This window comes from Malaclemys terrapin, chromosome 12 (genome assembly GCF_027887155.1).
Source record: "Malaclemys terrapin pileata isolate rMalTer1 chromosome 12, rMalTer1.hap1, whole genome shotgun sequence".
Lineage (NCBI taxonomy): Eukaryota > Metazoa > Chordata > Testudines > Emydidae > Malaclemys > Malaclemys terrapin.
Window position 1 is genome coordinate 18,128,297 of NC_071516.1, and position 17,387 is coordinate 18,145,683.

The 17,387-nt window shown below is 43.9% G+C and overlaps 1 protein-coding gene across 2 annotated transcripts in view; it reads left to right on the plus strand.

Annotated features, from left to right (window-relative positions):
• The window catches only part of PREX1 (phosphatidylinositol-3,4,5-trisphosphate dependent Rac exchange factor 1), a 219,720-nt gene that overhangs the window by 183,605 nt on the left and 18,728 nt on the right, over positions 1–17,387 (plus strand). Inside the window, exons 20-26 of one of the 2 annotated variants that reach the window (XM_054045980.1) lie at positions 3,417–3,553; positions 4,250–4,421; positions 7,103–7,269; positions 8,132–8,293; positions 8,913–9,123; positions 10,448–10,727; positions 12,926–13,126. In XM_054045980.1, coding sequence (XP_053901955.1) covers positions 3,417–3,553; positions 4,250–4,421; positions 7,103–7,269; positions 8,132–8,293; positions 8,913–9,123; positions 10,448–10,727; positions 12,926–13,126 — 1,330 coding nt within the window. The remainder of the gene's footprint in view (positions 1–3,416; positions 3,554–4,249; positions 4,422–7,102; positions 7,270–8,131; positions 8,294–8,912; positions 9,124–10,447; positions 10,728–12,925; positions 13,127–17,387) is intronic. The other variant, XM_054045981.1, reaches the window with a different exon arrangement.

Below are 17,387 nucleotides of genomic sequence, written 5' to 3' on the forward strand. Positions count from 1 at the left end.
CAGGCTGGATAAAACACTTGAGACTGCACAGTAGGAATCACTCCCATGCTCTCAGGTGGATGGATCATCTTTTCAATGTTCATGAACTTTGCAATGCATTATATCAGATTTGGGGACTGCTTCTACCTTCACACCAATTTGTACTGCTGTAACTCCATTGGCTTTAATGGAGTTATTCCTAATTTACACTAGTATGAGTGAGAGAAGAATTGGGTCCATCAGTTCTTTTAAAAAGAGAAAGCATAGGGCATGACACAGAGATATTCATTAGTGCTGTGACTGCAATGTGACGTATTCCTGGGGGAATTCTGCGCCATGGCGCATGCGCAGAATTTATGTCCCCCACAGATTTCTTTGCTTCCCTGCAGAAAAATTACTTTCTGACAGGGAAGCAAAGGGAAGCCACAAGAGCAGTCATGGAACCCTCCTCAGCAGTATGTTTTGGGGGCCCAGTGAATCCGGAAGAGAGGTAAATCACTGTGGGGCATGCGGCAGGACTGGGGAAGACCTGGCTGGTGGCTCCTATCCTGCGCCAGGCTAAGCTGCTAGTCCTGCGTGGGATGGGGAGGACGGGACTTCCTCTTCCCTTGCACGGCATCCAGGGCTGGTTCAGACCCACCCCCAGATTTCTCCTCTGGCTGAAGGAAGCTTTGCAAACTCCCCCTCCCCCACTTCCTGCACCCATCACTCATCAGCTGCAGGAGGAGGATCCCTGTACAAAGAGCTGATCCCCCCATCCACCCAACCCCCATGCATTCAGACCCCTCATACTGAAACCCTCCCGCCGAACCTCACCCCTGCCCCATACTCAGACCACCCCCCATGAGCCCTACTCCCCCTGGACCACCCTGATGAACCACCCGCACCCAGATCCCCACCCCACCGAGCCCCAACCAGTTGCATCTGCACCTCCCCCTGAGCCCCCCACACCCATACCCTCCTGCCGAGCTCTATCCCCCCCACATCCAGACCCACCACTGCTAAGTCCCAGCCACCTTCACCTGGACCCTCCTGCAGAGTCCCATTACCATGGCACCCAGAACCCCTCAATAAGCTCCTGTGCATCCAGATCCCACACTGAGCCACCCGCACCCAGATTGCCCCACCCAGAACCCTCTCAACCCATACCTGGATCCCCCCTGCCACTATGTCCCTCCACACTTGGATCCTGCCTTGCTGAGCCTGCCTGCCCACACCTGGTGCACCTGGCACAGAGGGGCAGGGTCCTGGGGTGTTTCTGGGGCAGGCTCAGTCCTTGTGCTGTGTCAGGGTTGGGTGCAGCCTCGCCGCTGAATCCATGTCCCGGGGTGGGAGCTGCACAACAATCTCCCACCTCTGTGCAGCTACTGGCCTGTGCTCCCTAATGCCATGCTGGAGCCTCCACATTTATTTGACAAATACAATTTGCAGAATTTTTATTTTTTTGGCACAGAATTTTTAATTTTTTGGCGCAGAATGCCCTTAGGAGTAAATGTGAAATGAGCCACAAATGAAGCACAGCCCCTCCCTTTATCTTTGGAAGGTACAGAGAGCAAGACCTTTCAACTGTATATGGCTTTCTTCCTTCAGTAGGATTGTGTGTATGTAAAAATATATAATGTCAGCATTTAGAAACAATGCAAAGACTTATCATCCCATATACAGGCAACAGTACCCTGCTTCAAAGCACCTTTTCATTACATACCTTCAAACAAGCACAAAATATAATTTTTTAAGCCAAAGTGCTAAAGCATTTCCTTAATGTACTAGCTAGAAAGATTTCATTTCTGAAGCCGTTACTAGAAAAGGGACTAATTACACTGACTAAAATTGTTTGCATCTTAGATAACTGAGTTTAAAAAGTAATTATGGCTTTAATATAGACTCGTAGGGGCTAAATTCTGATCTGAATTTCATTGGTGTAAATCTACTCAAGTTGGTTAAATTACTCTGGATTTACTCTGGTGTAACTGACATCAGAATCTTGTTCCCAGACTCTGGCAAATTGCCTAATGGGGAAATATTCAGCTTCTTTCAATTAGCATGCGAAAGGCTGCAAACTGTATAGTTATGCAAATTTAAACAACATCTTAGCCAATTAAGACTAGAAAGAAAAGATCATCAAAGATTCCTAAAAGATAAGTTTCCCCCCTAAGAATTTCATTATCTTTCTGCAGTGACTGTATCCAGGTTTATATAAGAACATGCATACTGGGTCAAACCAATTGTCCACCTAGCCCAGTATCCTCTCTTCTGACAGTGGCCAGTGCCAGATGCCTCAGAGGGAATGAACAGACCTGGGCAATTATCAAGTGATCCATCCCCTGTTGTCCAGACCCAGCTTCTGGAAGCTGGAGGTTTAGGGACACCCTGACCATCTTGGCTAATAGCCATTGATGTACACCTCTACCCCGATAAAACATGACCAGATATAACACGAATTCTGATATAACGCGGTAAAGCAGCGCTGGAGGGGGGGGGGGGGGCAGGGCTGCGCAATCCGGCGGATCAAAGAAAGTTCGGTATAACGCGGTTTCACCTATAACACGGTAAGATTTTTAGGCTCCTGAGGACAGCGTTATATCGAGGTAGAGGTGTACCATGAATTTGTCTAATTCTTTTTTGAACCAAGTTATACTTTTGGCCTTCACAACATCCCCTGGCAATGAGTTTCACAGGTTGACTGTGCGTTGTGTAAAGAGGTACTTCCTTTTGTTTATTTTAAATCTGCTGGCTATTAATTTCATTGGGTGAACCCCTAGTTTTTGTGTTATGTGAAGGGGTAAACCCTAAATTCATGTTGATTTAAAAGTGATCCTTAAAAAAAAAGATATTTGTCTTTCAGTCAAAGAGAGAAGGACTCTACATTATTAAATGGGCCGGATTCCCCTCTCTGGGCTGAATGTGTGAATGAGGGCAGGGGACTCTAACCTATTTTTTTGTTCTCCTGATCCTGGGCCAGCCTGTGCTTGATAAGTTTACGAATGGTATTAGATGATGTGAGTGCCTGTGATAGCAGGGGACTGAACTCAATGACTCAGTAGGTCCCTTCCAGTCCTCAATTCTTAGTATCCACATATGCATGTGCACCGGTGTAACTGACTAGATAAAGTGCAAAGTACTAGAGAATCAGACAGATTACACTCTGGTAAATTGCTGTGTATTTACAACCCCATCTTGCACATCACCTACGATGTAATAACATGTGCACCGAGGGCCCAAAAGAAAGGCTCTGTTTGAAGGTTATATACATTTGCCTCATATGACAAAGCTCTTCCAGAGCTCTTTCACCAAACCCAGCAAAACCACAAGATAGCTCCCAAATATCCTGACTCCCCAGCATCTTAGCCAGAAATGCTTTTCACTCCCTCTGTTCTCTTAGTCTCCTCCATAGTTGGGCTGCTGAGCTGTTTGAACTCCCCTCTGGTCTGTTTCAGGCTCCAAGGCTGCAGCTGTGGGACTCCATTCAGGGCAGTGCATTTTGAAAGTTAATGGGAATAATATGATGAATGAAAATTACACGGAAGTTCTGGAGCACTTTACAGCATACAGGAACAGGCAACAGGAATTGCTGGTGAGTACACAGATGTGAGACCTGGATGGAACATAACATAATGTTTTGAGGGGAAAAAATAATATAATGGTCTTATACAAACGTGCTCCTTAAATATTTAAAAGCAATCTTAAAAAGTATGTTTTAACTTATCCGCCTGCGTCCATGGGACCCTACTGTAATTAATGGAGATACTTGGGGTGAAACCCTGAATAGAATTTACACCTTAGTTGTAAAATGTGTATGAATCACAAGTATTCCAGTCCATAGACTTCTAAAGATTGCTTTCCAGCTAATAGCAGAGGTAGGTTTGAGCTACAAAATTTATACCCAGATTCATATTTCATACACCTAAATTTCAGGGTGGATCGGATCTGGATTCTACTCCAGCCCACTTTGGAAATAGGGATCAGCTGCAAAATTCACAGATACATCCAGTTTTATACTCCAAACCTACATCCCTTCCTCAGAGTGTTCAGGTGTTTGTATCTAGGTTATTAATTGTTAGGTTATGCTTGCAACAAGGTTCCAGTTGCCAGTAGACTAAACTCAGCCCTTACTTACATGACACACAAACCCAGACTGCTAGAGGACAAAAACTTTTCACAGCCATCATCAAAAGGCTTAAAATCCATGCGAGAAGAGAGTGTGAAATCCAGGTATATATCCCTGATGAAGTTGAGGCAGCTCTTTGTAACATTCCTGTTCTTTTGAAAGGGATTGTACCAGTGGGTGTACCGAACACACGAAGATGCTGAAGAGGATAGAGCTCAGCAGCCAACATTTAATGCGTACCTGAATGGCAACCATCTTGAGTCAAGCGAAGGACAGCTCTCAGGGGAAGGAAGTGGAGAACTGGATCCCCTTTATAAAAGCCAACAGGAAGCAGGTAAAGGAAAGCCCACCCAATTTCATGAAGGAAGGAAATGTAGGCAGGCAAGTCAGGCACTTTCTGATTACTTGGGAGAAAAGGGGTGGTGGAACTGTGAAATGTAAGTATTGCTGTAGAAAATCTCTCATTCTAGCAAAATGTGCAACAAACTGCAGCTTCCCAGGTGAAATACTGTCATGCTCCAGTTTATTTGGGTGGAACATGAAATTGGGATGTAATATGGAAATCTCGCTGTTGTGGCTCTCAACAGAGAGGAATGTCCTCTGCTCTGAACAGAAGAGACAGCATTAATTAATGGTGGGGTTTTAGATGCCTGATTCTTGCTGGTGCCTTCGGGAATCTCTATAAGTACCAATGTCACAAAGCTAGGTAGGCAGAAAAAAGCCCTCTTTTTAGTACATCTGCTTTGTATTGTCTCTTGCATGCCATGCCCTACAGTAAATGACTGGGGCCCCACATGCTGAGAGAGTATGTACTAATTGGAGTTGTATAGTTGGTAGCTGTGATGTCAAGCCACAACCCAACATAATTACACGGTGTCTGAGTTTTGGGTCAAGATGCATCACACTGGAAAACACTTTTCATGGAGTGAGCCCCTCCCCTGTGCCACGTGTAGGTCAACTTCTTTGGATAGTTCTCCTGGCTCTTGCTCAGTAGAAAGCAGGGACTGATTCACTCTTGGAATATGGGCTACTCAGCAAGCCCTGCCAGGGGTCTCAACTAGAGTAAGGGACCATGGGATATGGTTAACTGGCCACCATAGGGTGAGCTAAAGCTGAGAGATCAAAATGAAAGGCTAAAATGACAGGAGAGGAGGTTCTTCCTCTGAGACATCTGGCCTCCATTTGGCATTTTGGCCATGTGGCTCCCATCATGGGCGTTAGATTATGACTAAAACAAATATGGTATTTATACTTAACAGAAAACTTAAGCCAAATGTAACAAAGCCCTGGGCATGATTCTTTGGCATGACACAATCTAACCTTTAGGGGCAGATTCTGATAGCCCCACTCACACTGAGTAGCCATCTATGCCATATTGGCTTCAGCGATACTCCTGACATGCATACAGTGAAGGACGTGCACAAAGCATTTGCAAGACTAGGGCCTAAGCAAGACTCAGGCCCACCGTGTTTATTTCTTCCACATATTGTCTGTGTTTCTTAGCCTGCTGTGCCAAATGAAACCAGATTGCAATATCCCCCATCTTACTCCTACAGGACAGTTGCTCATTATTAAAGTTTCTGGAGTGAGCACGTCTGATAGCTGTGTGGTATCATCTCCCACAAAGGAAGGGCTGGGCGATGGCAGAAGCAGGGGGAGGGAGGAGTGTCCCATGGAGTTGTGTGGATGACATAGCTGCAAATTAAAGGTCTGCAAATAACTCCAGCTAGAATAAAATCTTTTTTTTTTTTTTTTGTAATTTAAGTGACTTTGATATTCCGGACCAAATTTTCAGAGGGTGAGCTAATTGCGTCAGCAACATTTCTGTGCACATTGCTTTCTACAGGCAACCCTCCCCTTAGCTTGAAACAGTCTAAGTATAAGTAAAAAGACTGACTTACTTCATATTAAGATACTGATGGAGAAAATTAATTGATGTGGGAGGACATTCCCAAAGAACACTCAAACTGGACTCACTCCAAGGGATATACCAGTTGAATCCAGACTCGCTGGACCCCTATTAACAATAGATCTGGGATCAGGTGCACAGCAATGCAAGTTGCATGCAGACCCTAATGCACCAGGGGATCTGAAGCCAAACACTATATCTCCTAAACAGGGGCATGTGCAAGGGGGGCAACGGGGCACCCCCTCAATAATTGTCGGGGGCACAGAACTTCTCCGGCCCCGGGGCTGCGGAAGCAGGGAAGATCGAGCTCCTGCTGGTGGCCTGGTGGGGAGGGGGGACAGCAAGTTCATCCTGGGGCTGGGTGTGGAGGGGAGCAGCGAGCTCCTCCCGGAGGTTGGGGGGGCAGCGAGCTCAGGCTGCAAGGGTGGGGGGGAGCAAGCTCCTCCCAGGGAGGAGGAGCTGCAAGTTCTTCCTGGGGCAGGGGAGAGAGAGGAGGCAGCGAGCTCCGGCTCGGGGGGTAGAGGAGACAGCAAGCTCCTCCCGGAGCCAGGTGTGGAGGCAGGGCAGCAAGCGCCTCCTGGGGCCAGCGAGGAGTGGGGAGAGCAAACTTCTGTGCCCCCCGAGAAGGGGTCAAATTTCAATTCCTGCGCATACCCCTGGTCCAGAAAAAGCCAGAGATAGGCCACTGCAAGATGCACTTCAGCACCTCTGGACTGCCTCTGCTGGTGAAGTTTATATTGAGTGGCCTTGACAGCTGCCTTGGAGAGGAGGTGGTGATAGCACTGGCTGCCCTCCCCTCCCTCTGGCACAGCTGCATGTGCAGTGCACTCACCAGGGTGAACCTGCAGCACTAACTGCAATTTGGAATACAGTGGTGACAGGGAGTCAGTTAGGAACAGTAAACTGCTTCGTGTTTCATCAAGGACATAGAGAGGTAATGTAATTTACCTCCCATTTGAGAGCCCTTGCCAGGTACCCTGGTCTGTGCCATAAATGTATGCTGGGCATACATGTCTCCTGAGTGTGTGTGCGCATATGCACACCTGTGTTTGTGCACGTGTGTGCTACGGAGTGTTGGTTCCCTAACGACTTGCCTTTGGTTCCAGTCTCTCCGTTGATCATGAGTGAAGACATGCCTCTCATTAGCTTGACTGTGGACAATGTCCATCTGGAACACGCGGTGGTGTATGAATACGTCAGCACTGCTGGGATCAAGTGTTACGTCTTGGAGAAAACCGTAGAGCCAAAGGGTTGTTTCAATCTGACTGCAAAGGTACCCACCACCATACATTGCCAGCTTCCTTCCCAAGCACAATAAGGGAAACCAATGGCCCAGGCTTACCCGCTTTGTCTGTTTGGTGACATGGCATGTTATGCTATTGGCCCTGCCTGGAGCTTAGGCTAGTTCATTAGAATGCACCAGTATAGAGTAACTAACTCCTGTTTGGTACAGGCAAGTTCCACTGACCCTGCCTTCATTTCAACTCTTGAGGACTTGAGTCAAGACACTCTTGCAGGAGGGTCCTCAGCTGGGAAACTCTCCCAGTGAAACTCTCCCTTTGTCGTCTGTCCACTAGAGTAGGAGTTTGCTGCTCCTCAGGGCAAATGGGAGGTTCATCCTTTCAGGCAAGCATTTGCTGCACCTTGGGGTAAGACTATGGAGGTTTTCCCCATCAGATGGGTTGGGTTGGTTGATACGAAGTATGGGTCTGATTGCTGCCCAGTGTGGACAGGAATGATTGGTATTATGTTTTGGTGTGCACTACAATGGACAAATAATAAATGTCTGCATCAAGTAACAATAAAGTTATTGGCATGTCCATGACAGGACAAAGCAGAAATAACAAGAGAGGGCAAATGTGCCAGAGAATGAACATTCCCTGTGGCAAAATGACTGTTTTGAGCAATTCCAATATATTTTAAAAACTTCTGGCCGAAGTTTTGAAGTGTTGAGATTAGTCATGACAATGATTCAGAAGGGCTAATTAGGGAAGAAAGAGGGCTGGATTTGTGCTGAATGCCACTTTCCTCAAACATGCCAAAATGTGGGGTGTACACTGTTTATTCAGTGGAAGGATATTGCGGTATTCCTGGCTCTCAGCCCTGTACCATTGGAATTTTGTTTCCTTTTTCAGATTTTAGAAGCCTTTGCTGTAGATGACAGTCTCTTTGTGAAGAACTGCAAGAAGCTCATCTCCCAAAGCAGAGCTATGGAGACCATGCCCGAGTATGATTTCCGGCAAACCTGTGACACTAAACTGGAGAGTATCTGCAAAAGGCTCACCAACTACCACAAGGTGCAGCGCTAGTAGATCTCAGTGGCGTATCTAGACAATCTTATACTGTCAAGATAGTGGGGTCTGAGTATTCTTTGCTGTGTTTTCCCCATTAATTGCTTTAGAAAGACGTGCTCTACTGGTCTGAGCACAGAACTAGAAGTTATGTAGATTGCAAGCTCTATGGGGTAAGGACCTGTCTCTAGAGCATCTACACACTGTTGTCACTATGGGTTGGAATGCATGCCTGGACTCCTCTGCTGACGGATCCATCCTGCCCATCCAAATGAGGAGCCCAACCCCCTGCCCCCCATCAATGACAAGAGCTGTCATGTCTGTGTTGTGCACACAAGTTACTATGATTGCATGAGCACATTGTATAACTGTATGAACAAACTAAGTATGCTTTTGGTACAGTTATCTGACATGTTTGAAATCTGGCCCTCAGAAAAACTTTTAAACAATTCTCAAGGAAATTAAAATGTCATTTTTTCCATGATATTTTTGGAACAGTACCCTTCAGGATAGCAGAGATGAGATGGCGGTGGGGATGGGAGGCTGGCAGGGAAAAATAAGGATCTTCTGTGTTGCATCATCATTTTTGGCAAATTAAATCTCACAAACTTGCTTTATCCCCCAGTTTGCAGATGAGCTCAAAATGAAGGTGAGCCCAGCCTTCAAACAAGCCACAACAGAGCCTCACCCCCTCAACAGCATGGATTTCTGCCCCACCAACTGCCACATTAACCTCATGGAAGTGTCCTACCCCAAAACCACTACCTCAACAGGAAGGTCATTCAGCATTCGCATTGGACGGAAGCCATCTATAATTGGTCTTGATCCGGAACAAGGTGCTCATGAATGCTTCAGTGACATTATCTTAGTAAAAAGATTAGTTGTATTTCCGGCGGGTCAGTGAGTTCAAGACAAATCCAAAGAACTGTTGCCTTGACAATATACTTTTTTTTTTTCTTAAAATGCTCATAGTAAGATGGCAGGCAGTATGCAGTTACTGTAAAATAACTTAATGCCTCAGGCACAGAGTATGGCCTCAAGTCAAACATCTTTAACAGCAAAGCAATGTGGTTTTCTCATCACAACTAAAATGCCCTGGGGTGTTTTTTCCACTTAGAAGAGTTGACTTATTGAGTGGAAGAAAAAAGGGATGGGGCTAAGTGGTTCCATAATGTGAAGTTGTATTATAATCACAAGGGTGAGAAACCTCAAGTAGCCAATCAGATGGTAGTACTCTTCCTTCTGAACCATTACTAAACTAATCCCCCACATTGGCACTAGGAGGTTCTGTAATGTTGGAGGTGCTATCGTTCAGCTGTATGGCTGCTACTTAGGATTTCCCTGCCAGGCAAATACTTGTGTTGCAATGTTTCACTGTTGGACCTCTCAGAATATACTTCTGACTCATTCAGTGTCCAACAAGGTGAGTGTGCAAGAGGGCTTGCGACAGCCCCATGGAAGTCTGGACTGTCCCACATATTGAAGAACGTTTGGAGACCCTGTTCAAATTAGGCCAACGAGAGAAGCCCTGCCCACTTGTACTTCTTAAAGATCCCATGGCACTTTTCTTGGGAGTAGGAGGGGTTAGTCACAGTATCACAGTCACGTTCCAGCTGTGCTGCGGATATTCTCCTTGCCACCATTTGTAAATGAATTAATTATTCTTTACTTTTCTTAACAATGATAGTTATTCTTCCAGGGGTCAGTTTTCCCATCTGTAAAGCTGGGATAATACTGACCTAACAGGTTTGTTTCAATCTTAAATTTGTTAGCATTTTAAAAATGCTTTTAGCTCCTCAGAGGGTCAGTGCTGTGAATGGGCAATGTACTACTATTAGTTATATGACTTATCGTGATCCTGAACTACAGTAATGTCAAAAAGCTGAGTTTGCATGCCAGGGAGAAGTCCTGTAGAATAAACAGAAAATTATATTTTTGCCACAATGTTTTAAAGAAGGTTCAAAATTCCTATAGGGAAGCGCACATTCTCTATTAAACACTGTAGGATTTTAGAGCAATTCCTATAGACTAACCCGTTTAAATTTCTGTATGAGCCTGTTGGTTTAATTCCTATTAAATACTATAGAAACCTGCTCTAAATATTTAGAGGCGGTGCATACAGTCACGAGAGCCATACTAACTACTTCTTTCCATGTTTAGTAGGTACTCTGAATCCAGTCTCATACACTCAGCATTGTATCACCAGCATGGCTGCACCATCATGGAGGTGCCTAACCCCAGAAGATGGAGAACTCAACCCACATGAACAATACGAGGGTAGCTTTGACCAACAGAATGGGGGAGCAAACCAGGAGGAAAGGGGACTCACCTTTTTGCTGAAAGAAGAAGACCGGGAGATACAGGACTCATACCTTCAACTTTTTAATAAACTAGATATCGCAGTGAAGGAAATGAAGCTATATGTCATTCAGATAAATAAGTGAGTAAAGAGACCCCTGTGTGTTTTGTGTCTGCGCTGCTGAGGGCACTTCCTAAATAAAGGGACACACTATCTGAGAAAATGGAAATATGCAACCACAGAAATATGTTCTGTGTCCATCAGCATGAATTATAATATGTTAGTATGTGTGTGCGTGCCCTCCCCCATGCCACCACCTTTTCCTGGATGGAGGCAGCCTGACTTGCTCATATGCAGATCCATCTACCTATGTGTCATTTCCACTTACATAATGAGCTAGTGTAGCTGCTCTTTGCACTCGCTGGCTTGAAGTCTATGTTAGAACTAAAGGTTGTCCATTCTGGTTCTGATTCCTATTATTTGTTAAACTCTAAGAATGGGCTAAGTGCTGTACTAGACACAGACACTGGGAAAATCCCTGCCCTGAAGAGTTCATCTATAAGACTGACATAAAAATACACTGGGCGGCCCAGATGAAGGAGCTATTTTAGATCAGAAGTCAGTAGTCAAAAGGGATTTGAATAAAGAAGGCCTGGCAGACTAGGACTGAGAGTTCATTCCATGGAGAGGGGCAGCATGGGAGAAGGCACAGAGATGGGAACAGGAGAAGAAAGGAACAATGAGGCTGACATTGTTATTGGAATGAAGAAGGAAGGTGGGATATGGCAGGAGTTTGAATCAATTACAGAGGCCAGTGCTTATTCCCCATGTGTGTGCATTTTAGCTTGTGACCATGGTGGTTGTGTGTGTGTGTGTGTGTGTGTGTGTGTGTGTTATGATACATGCCCTACTTGGGTTGTGGGCTTGGGTTGTGGGGGATAATGTTTTCTTATTCTCAGATGAACAGCAGAAGGGGCTCAGTCTTTGCCTTCTATCCTTCTTTTTCTGGGCTTTGACCACGGGAGTCAGCTTAATAGGACAAGTTAAAAAGGACTCTCTTTATAAATGTGATTACAGTTTGGCAGACTCAGCACGCAGGAAAATCTGCAAGGCTTTGGGCCAGTCTCAGCAGGATGAGATCTCCTGAAAGAGTTAACACACACTGACTAGAGTTCTTCCTCCACTGGCCAGTAAAAGGCAGATTTATGATGTATACTCTGTGGTTTTTGGAGTGCCAGTTAGTGTCTAGAGAAAAATCCAGCAGGAAAAAGAAGGCAAACGAGGGGACATTTCATCACTCTTGATGGAAGTGAGATTATTTGTGCAGAATAATTTATTTTAGCAAATAATTACACTTTAAAATGTGCCTAAGAGTCTCACAGTATTTTGCAGAAAACTGGGTGGATGACTATTCCTAGCATGCTGCCACAGTTCTGTGTTGCTGTCTTTTTTTTATTCCAAACATTGTGTTATGGGGAGGGGATCATCTAGACCTGTGCAAAACTCTCATAACCAAAACTCACCTGGTTTTGAGAGTTGTTACAGGGCATGTTTGCTTAGGTTTTTGAATCTGGGTCGGTATTTTTGTATAAGCTATCTGAAGTGCTTTTGACCTTAAAAAGAAGAACAGGAGTACTTGTGGCACCTTAGAGACTAACAAATTTATTAGAGCATAAGCTTTCGTGGACTACAGCCCACTTCTTCGGATGCATATAGAATGGAACATATAATGAGGAGATATATATACACACATACAGAGAGCATAAACAGGTGGGAGTTGTCTTACCAACTCTGAGAGGCCAATTAATTAAGAGAAAAAAAAAAAAAACTTTTGAAGTGATAATCAAGCTAGCCGAGTACAGACAGTGTGATAAGAAGTGTGAGAGTACTTACAAGGGGAGATAGTCAACGTTTGTAATGGCTCAGCCATTCCCAGTCCTTATTCAAACCGGAGTTGATTGTGTCTAGTTTGCATATCAATTCTAGCTCTGCAGTCTCTCTTTGGAGTCTGTTTTTGAAGTTTTTCTGTTGTAATATAGCCACCCGCAGGTCTGTCACTGAATGACCAGAACTTGGCAAGTTTCATGTTGCACTTTAGGTTTTGAATTAATGCAAAATTCACCTATTGTGAGTACACATGAACTAAAACCAAAGAGATTTGCATGAACCCCTGTGAATCAAACTGAGTGAGTTTCGTGTAGCTCCTGTCTATACATAGCTCAAGTAATAGAAATGTTGCTTTTGATTTCAAGTGCACTTGAGTTCAGAGCACAGTCGTGAATGCATAACTCACAAGATTACACACCAGTCACTGAGAGCAATGTGTTTTTCCTTTGTAGGCTTTTGTCCACCATAACAGAACCCACTGGCACATGTGAACCTCTGTCCACTGAGGAGACATCCCCACCTTCCTTGGGGGCTGAAGAGAGCGACACTGACAAAGCTGAGCATGGTGGGAGTAAGAAGGTTTGTTTCAAAGTTTCTGAGGAGGACCAGGAAGACTCAGGACATGACACAATGAGTTTCAGAGATTCCTACAGGTGTGTTCAAAGATATACATGGCTCTCCATTCTGGTTGGCAGAGTACTTTGAGGCTATTTAATCTTAATATTACAGTGCTGGATGGCAGCTAGACAGATCAAGACAGATTAATAATCAGAAAGTCAGGTAACTGAGACATAGGATAATGCTGTTGAAATTCATAATTGTGGATATCAAAGCATTATACCACTACTAATACGTGGTAGTTATACACAATGCTTCCACTTTAAAAGTGCCGTACACACAGTAGAGTATATCCTGAAACCCTTACTGCTTACTTAGCAAAACTCTCCTTGACGTAACTTCAAGTTTTATTATTGAGTAAATGCTTCAGTGTGTTCCCCATTACCAAATAAATGGGCCTATAGGTCTGGACACTTAGGACTTGATTCCATTCCCACAGAAGCCTGTGGCAAGACTCCCATTGGTATCAGGGAGTGTAAGAATGGGCCCCACTCCCTGCTCATATGGTATGCATTTAAGTGTATCCAGTACAGGATTCACAACATGTCATCCATTTGACATGGTTCACATGTCACATGGGCTACCACAGGATCCATTTACTGCAGGGTCAAAAGATCAGATAATCATGTAAGGTCAAGAAAGAAGGCAGTTCTCTAATGAAGTGCAACAGCTGCAGGAGGGAATTCTCCAGGGCTTTCAGGAAGAGTAGCCCATTGCTTTAAGACCTGCTCAGCAGCTTCTGTATCTGATCCTGATGGCTTAGTGCCGCATGTGGACAAACACATTGTCCACAGAAAATGCAGACTAATTAGACTTTGGGAGTGATTATGCTGATGGTTGTATCTTGGCCCCAGTCTGAGGTTTCTAGGGTAGACAGTGTTAATGTAGCACCAGTTGTCAGGAGAGCTCACCAGCAGAATTGTAATGATGCTGTATTGGTCTTTGTGATTTTAGGTCTTAAGCAGAACAGTTTCTAGACAATACATTGCATGATAAGGAAGCAGAGGAAAAGCATGTACTGGACTGTAGTTCCTGATATTAATATGGGTGTGGTGATCTGCTACAAGGATAATCGCTCTTAGTATAGTTATGGACTGTGGGCTGACAAACTGCCATGTGATTCCCCTGGCAAACACAGACATCCAGATTTATCCCTGGTCATGTTTGTAGAATTACACCAGGGATGATTCTATTCTTGGGAGTTATAAAACCAGTGTAGCATGTAAAGTGGAATGGTATTGGAATATCCCCCATCAAATTACTCCATTTAGGATCCTCCAATAATTTTGCCTGCCTCAGGTTCCCAAATACACAGGTTCATTCTACAGTTTATAATCTATTAGGACAAAGCAATAAGACCTACCAGGGGCACCAGAAGATCCTGTAGGGGTACTCATTTCAAGCAGACCTTAAAGTAGTGTGTTTCTCATGGTCTTTCAGTAGGTGCAAGGGCTCCCATATGATTTCTTGCAGGATGTCCTGTGAAGCCTCTGGCCAGCTCTTGGGAGTCCCCCTTCAGGTTTTCAGGATAGAATGAAGAGAGACAGGGTTTTTCTCTGGTGTCAGCACTCTGAACCAGCTTCTGGTCTCAAGTGCACAGCCCAGCATAATTACCAGTGCCCAGCCAGTGCCCCTAAAGAGACAGCAATGCCCACTATTGCTAGGATTTTGAAAGGTGCCTAGAAAAATTAATCACCCACCTCCCTTAGGATCTTTGAAAATCCCAGTCTATGTGTTTTGGGATTAGAACCCAGCTGTGCAGCTCAAGGTTAGAACTAGCTTCTCTGAGGCTTATTTCGCTTAGGAAATAACAGCATTGTTTTCAAGTCAGTGCTTTATTTTGTAGTCAGTTGTATATTATTAAGCTCAAGTTATCTCACTGCACTTATCATGCAGATAAACATAGCAAACACTCCTTCCCCCATCCCCCACTCACAACCCCTCAAAACCAAGGCTTTTAAAAAATTTAATTATCTTGGAACATCAAAAAGTCTAATGTGACTTTTTCCCTCCTATACTATATAACCACAGAAGCTCGACAGAGTTTGTAGACTGCTTGATCTTATCATAGATGCTATTGTAAGAGGGGTTTTTTTCATTCAAGTCTATGAACAATTTTCCCAGCAGCCTAAAACACTGAGAAGCAGAAATGGACATCCCGCCTTTCTTAAAAAAATGGGTCTTTGAAACCACAAACCCAAATATTTACTCAGGTGTCTCAAAATCTGGTTTTTGAGACAAGATTGACTTGCTGCTTCTCCTGGAATATTTGCTGCTGAAGGAAATCTCAGACACTCCACAAGAGCCGTCTTTCTTGGGAGAGTACGTTTTTAAAGGCAGGACTTCAGAAGAGAGTAAACAAGTTGCCTTTTTCATTTTCTAATGGAGAAGGATGTGCATGTTATAGGTCAAAGAGAGTTATAAAAATCAGAATAATTCAATCTAATCACGCATCACTGAAGCTTGTGCAGTATGGACCTGTTCTCTTTGTTGCTATTTACATTGATGCAAATGAGGTGTAAAATGCTACTGTAGCAGAATGGTAGCATATTATCCTCATTGTGCACTGATGTAAGTGGCAACACAAGATGGAGAGCAGTGAAAAATCAGAACCCTTGCTTTAACTGTTTATCCCAATCTAGCACAGTAAACAGATGCCAAAAGGTTAAACTCTTGGAGATCGTGATTTGACTATGGGTGACCCCAAATGAGAGTTAGCACATGTTTGGTTGCTCCTGGGCCTGAAGGATGCAGAGGTCCAAATTCTAATCTCTGTTACACCAGCTAAGTCTGTCAGTGAAGACAATAGTTATTCCAGATTTACACCAGTGTTTCTGAACAGAGCATCCAGTCTACAAAAACTGTATTTGCCATTGTAGCTTTTTTGCATTAGATGATGCTGGCACCTGGAATTCTTCACAACAGTACATATGATCTCTTCTTCCTCTGTGTAGATGGCTTTTAGATAGGCTCAGTTTGTCTGCTGCATTATTGGCCATGGAAATGTGGCTAGATAAGGCTTTGCATGAGTCTGATAGCAGCAATGACTACTGAACACTAAAAGGTACTAAGAAACAGCCCTGAACTGGCTAGTGTTCATGCTAATTTGTGTGAAAGCCTCAACGCATTTTGGAATCTACAAAGTAAGGAAAAAATCGGCTATGACAGTTTGATTAGAAGTGCTATTTCTTTTTCTTTCTTGTTTTAAAACAGTGATAGCATGAGCTGTAGAGTCTCATTCGTAGGAATTAACATTTATTTCCTCTACAAGTGGAGCTTTTTTACAAGTAGAAAAATGCATTTTCTTAGTTCAAACCCTGGTCTAGGTACCAAGTAGGGTGACTTTGGTGGGTTCAAACTTGATCCTAGTAGATATTTGCCTACACCAAAATGAAAACCTGCTTATGTGCTTTAAAGGCCTTTTAATGAAATACAAAGAATTGTCTCCCTCTTTTAATAGGAAGCCCATTTCTGAATCCTGTTTTACTTACACAGATTCGACAATTGAGCCTAATCTATTATGGGTAACACAGTGAGATCAAAGACAGAGTCTCTGTGGGGCTGTCACTTGCTTCAGAATTTTACACATAAATGTAAGATAGGAAAGATTATTCTGTCTTATCTTTATTAGATAGAGGCAAACAATTAGGTACATGTAACAGATATGATAGTTACTCAAGGGGGAATCAAATGTATTTTGATAGTTTTTGATCCAGAAAATGGATACTGAGAAGCTACAAAAATGAGCAAATTACAGATAAGAATATGCCTTGTTTGCATTAACCACGCTCCTTTCTCATTGACTGTTGGGAAAACTAATTCAGTGTTTCTCTGAAAAGGGTTTGTACTTCAGTTCAGCAGTATTGGCTATCTCCCTTTAAACTTCTCCAGAAAGAAGAGAAAACAGACCTGACTGATAATAGCGCTTACAAGGGCAAACAAAACCCAGTTCAGGGAGATAGGACTCTGTAGGTTCTTTTTATTAATGAGTTAGGAGGGAAATTACTCTCATTCTTACAATAGCAAAGTTCAGAGCCCTTCTGGTTTAGGTTTACATTTTTTAAAATCAGTGCTGGTAAGTTTCCAAAGCTAAGGTTTGAAAAATTCTAAGCCAAGGCTAGATAAAAACTGTGAACTGGATTCTCCAGTCCATCCGGTTCTCTTTGCACCAGGGGTGTGGGGCACAGTGAACTTGAATCAGGAGGAGACTTGTGCTGGAGAATTCCCCCTGTGTACAAGGAATCTCCTCTGGGGTAAAGCTGGTTGAAGTGACCCTACTGCCTCCTGTGCCAGCTC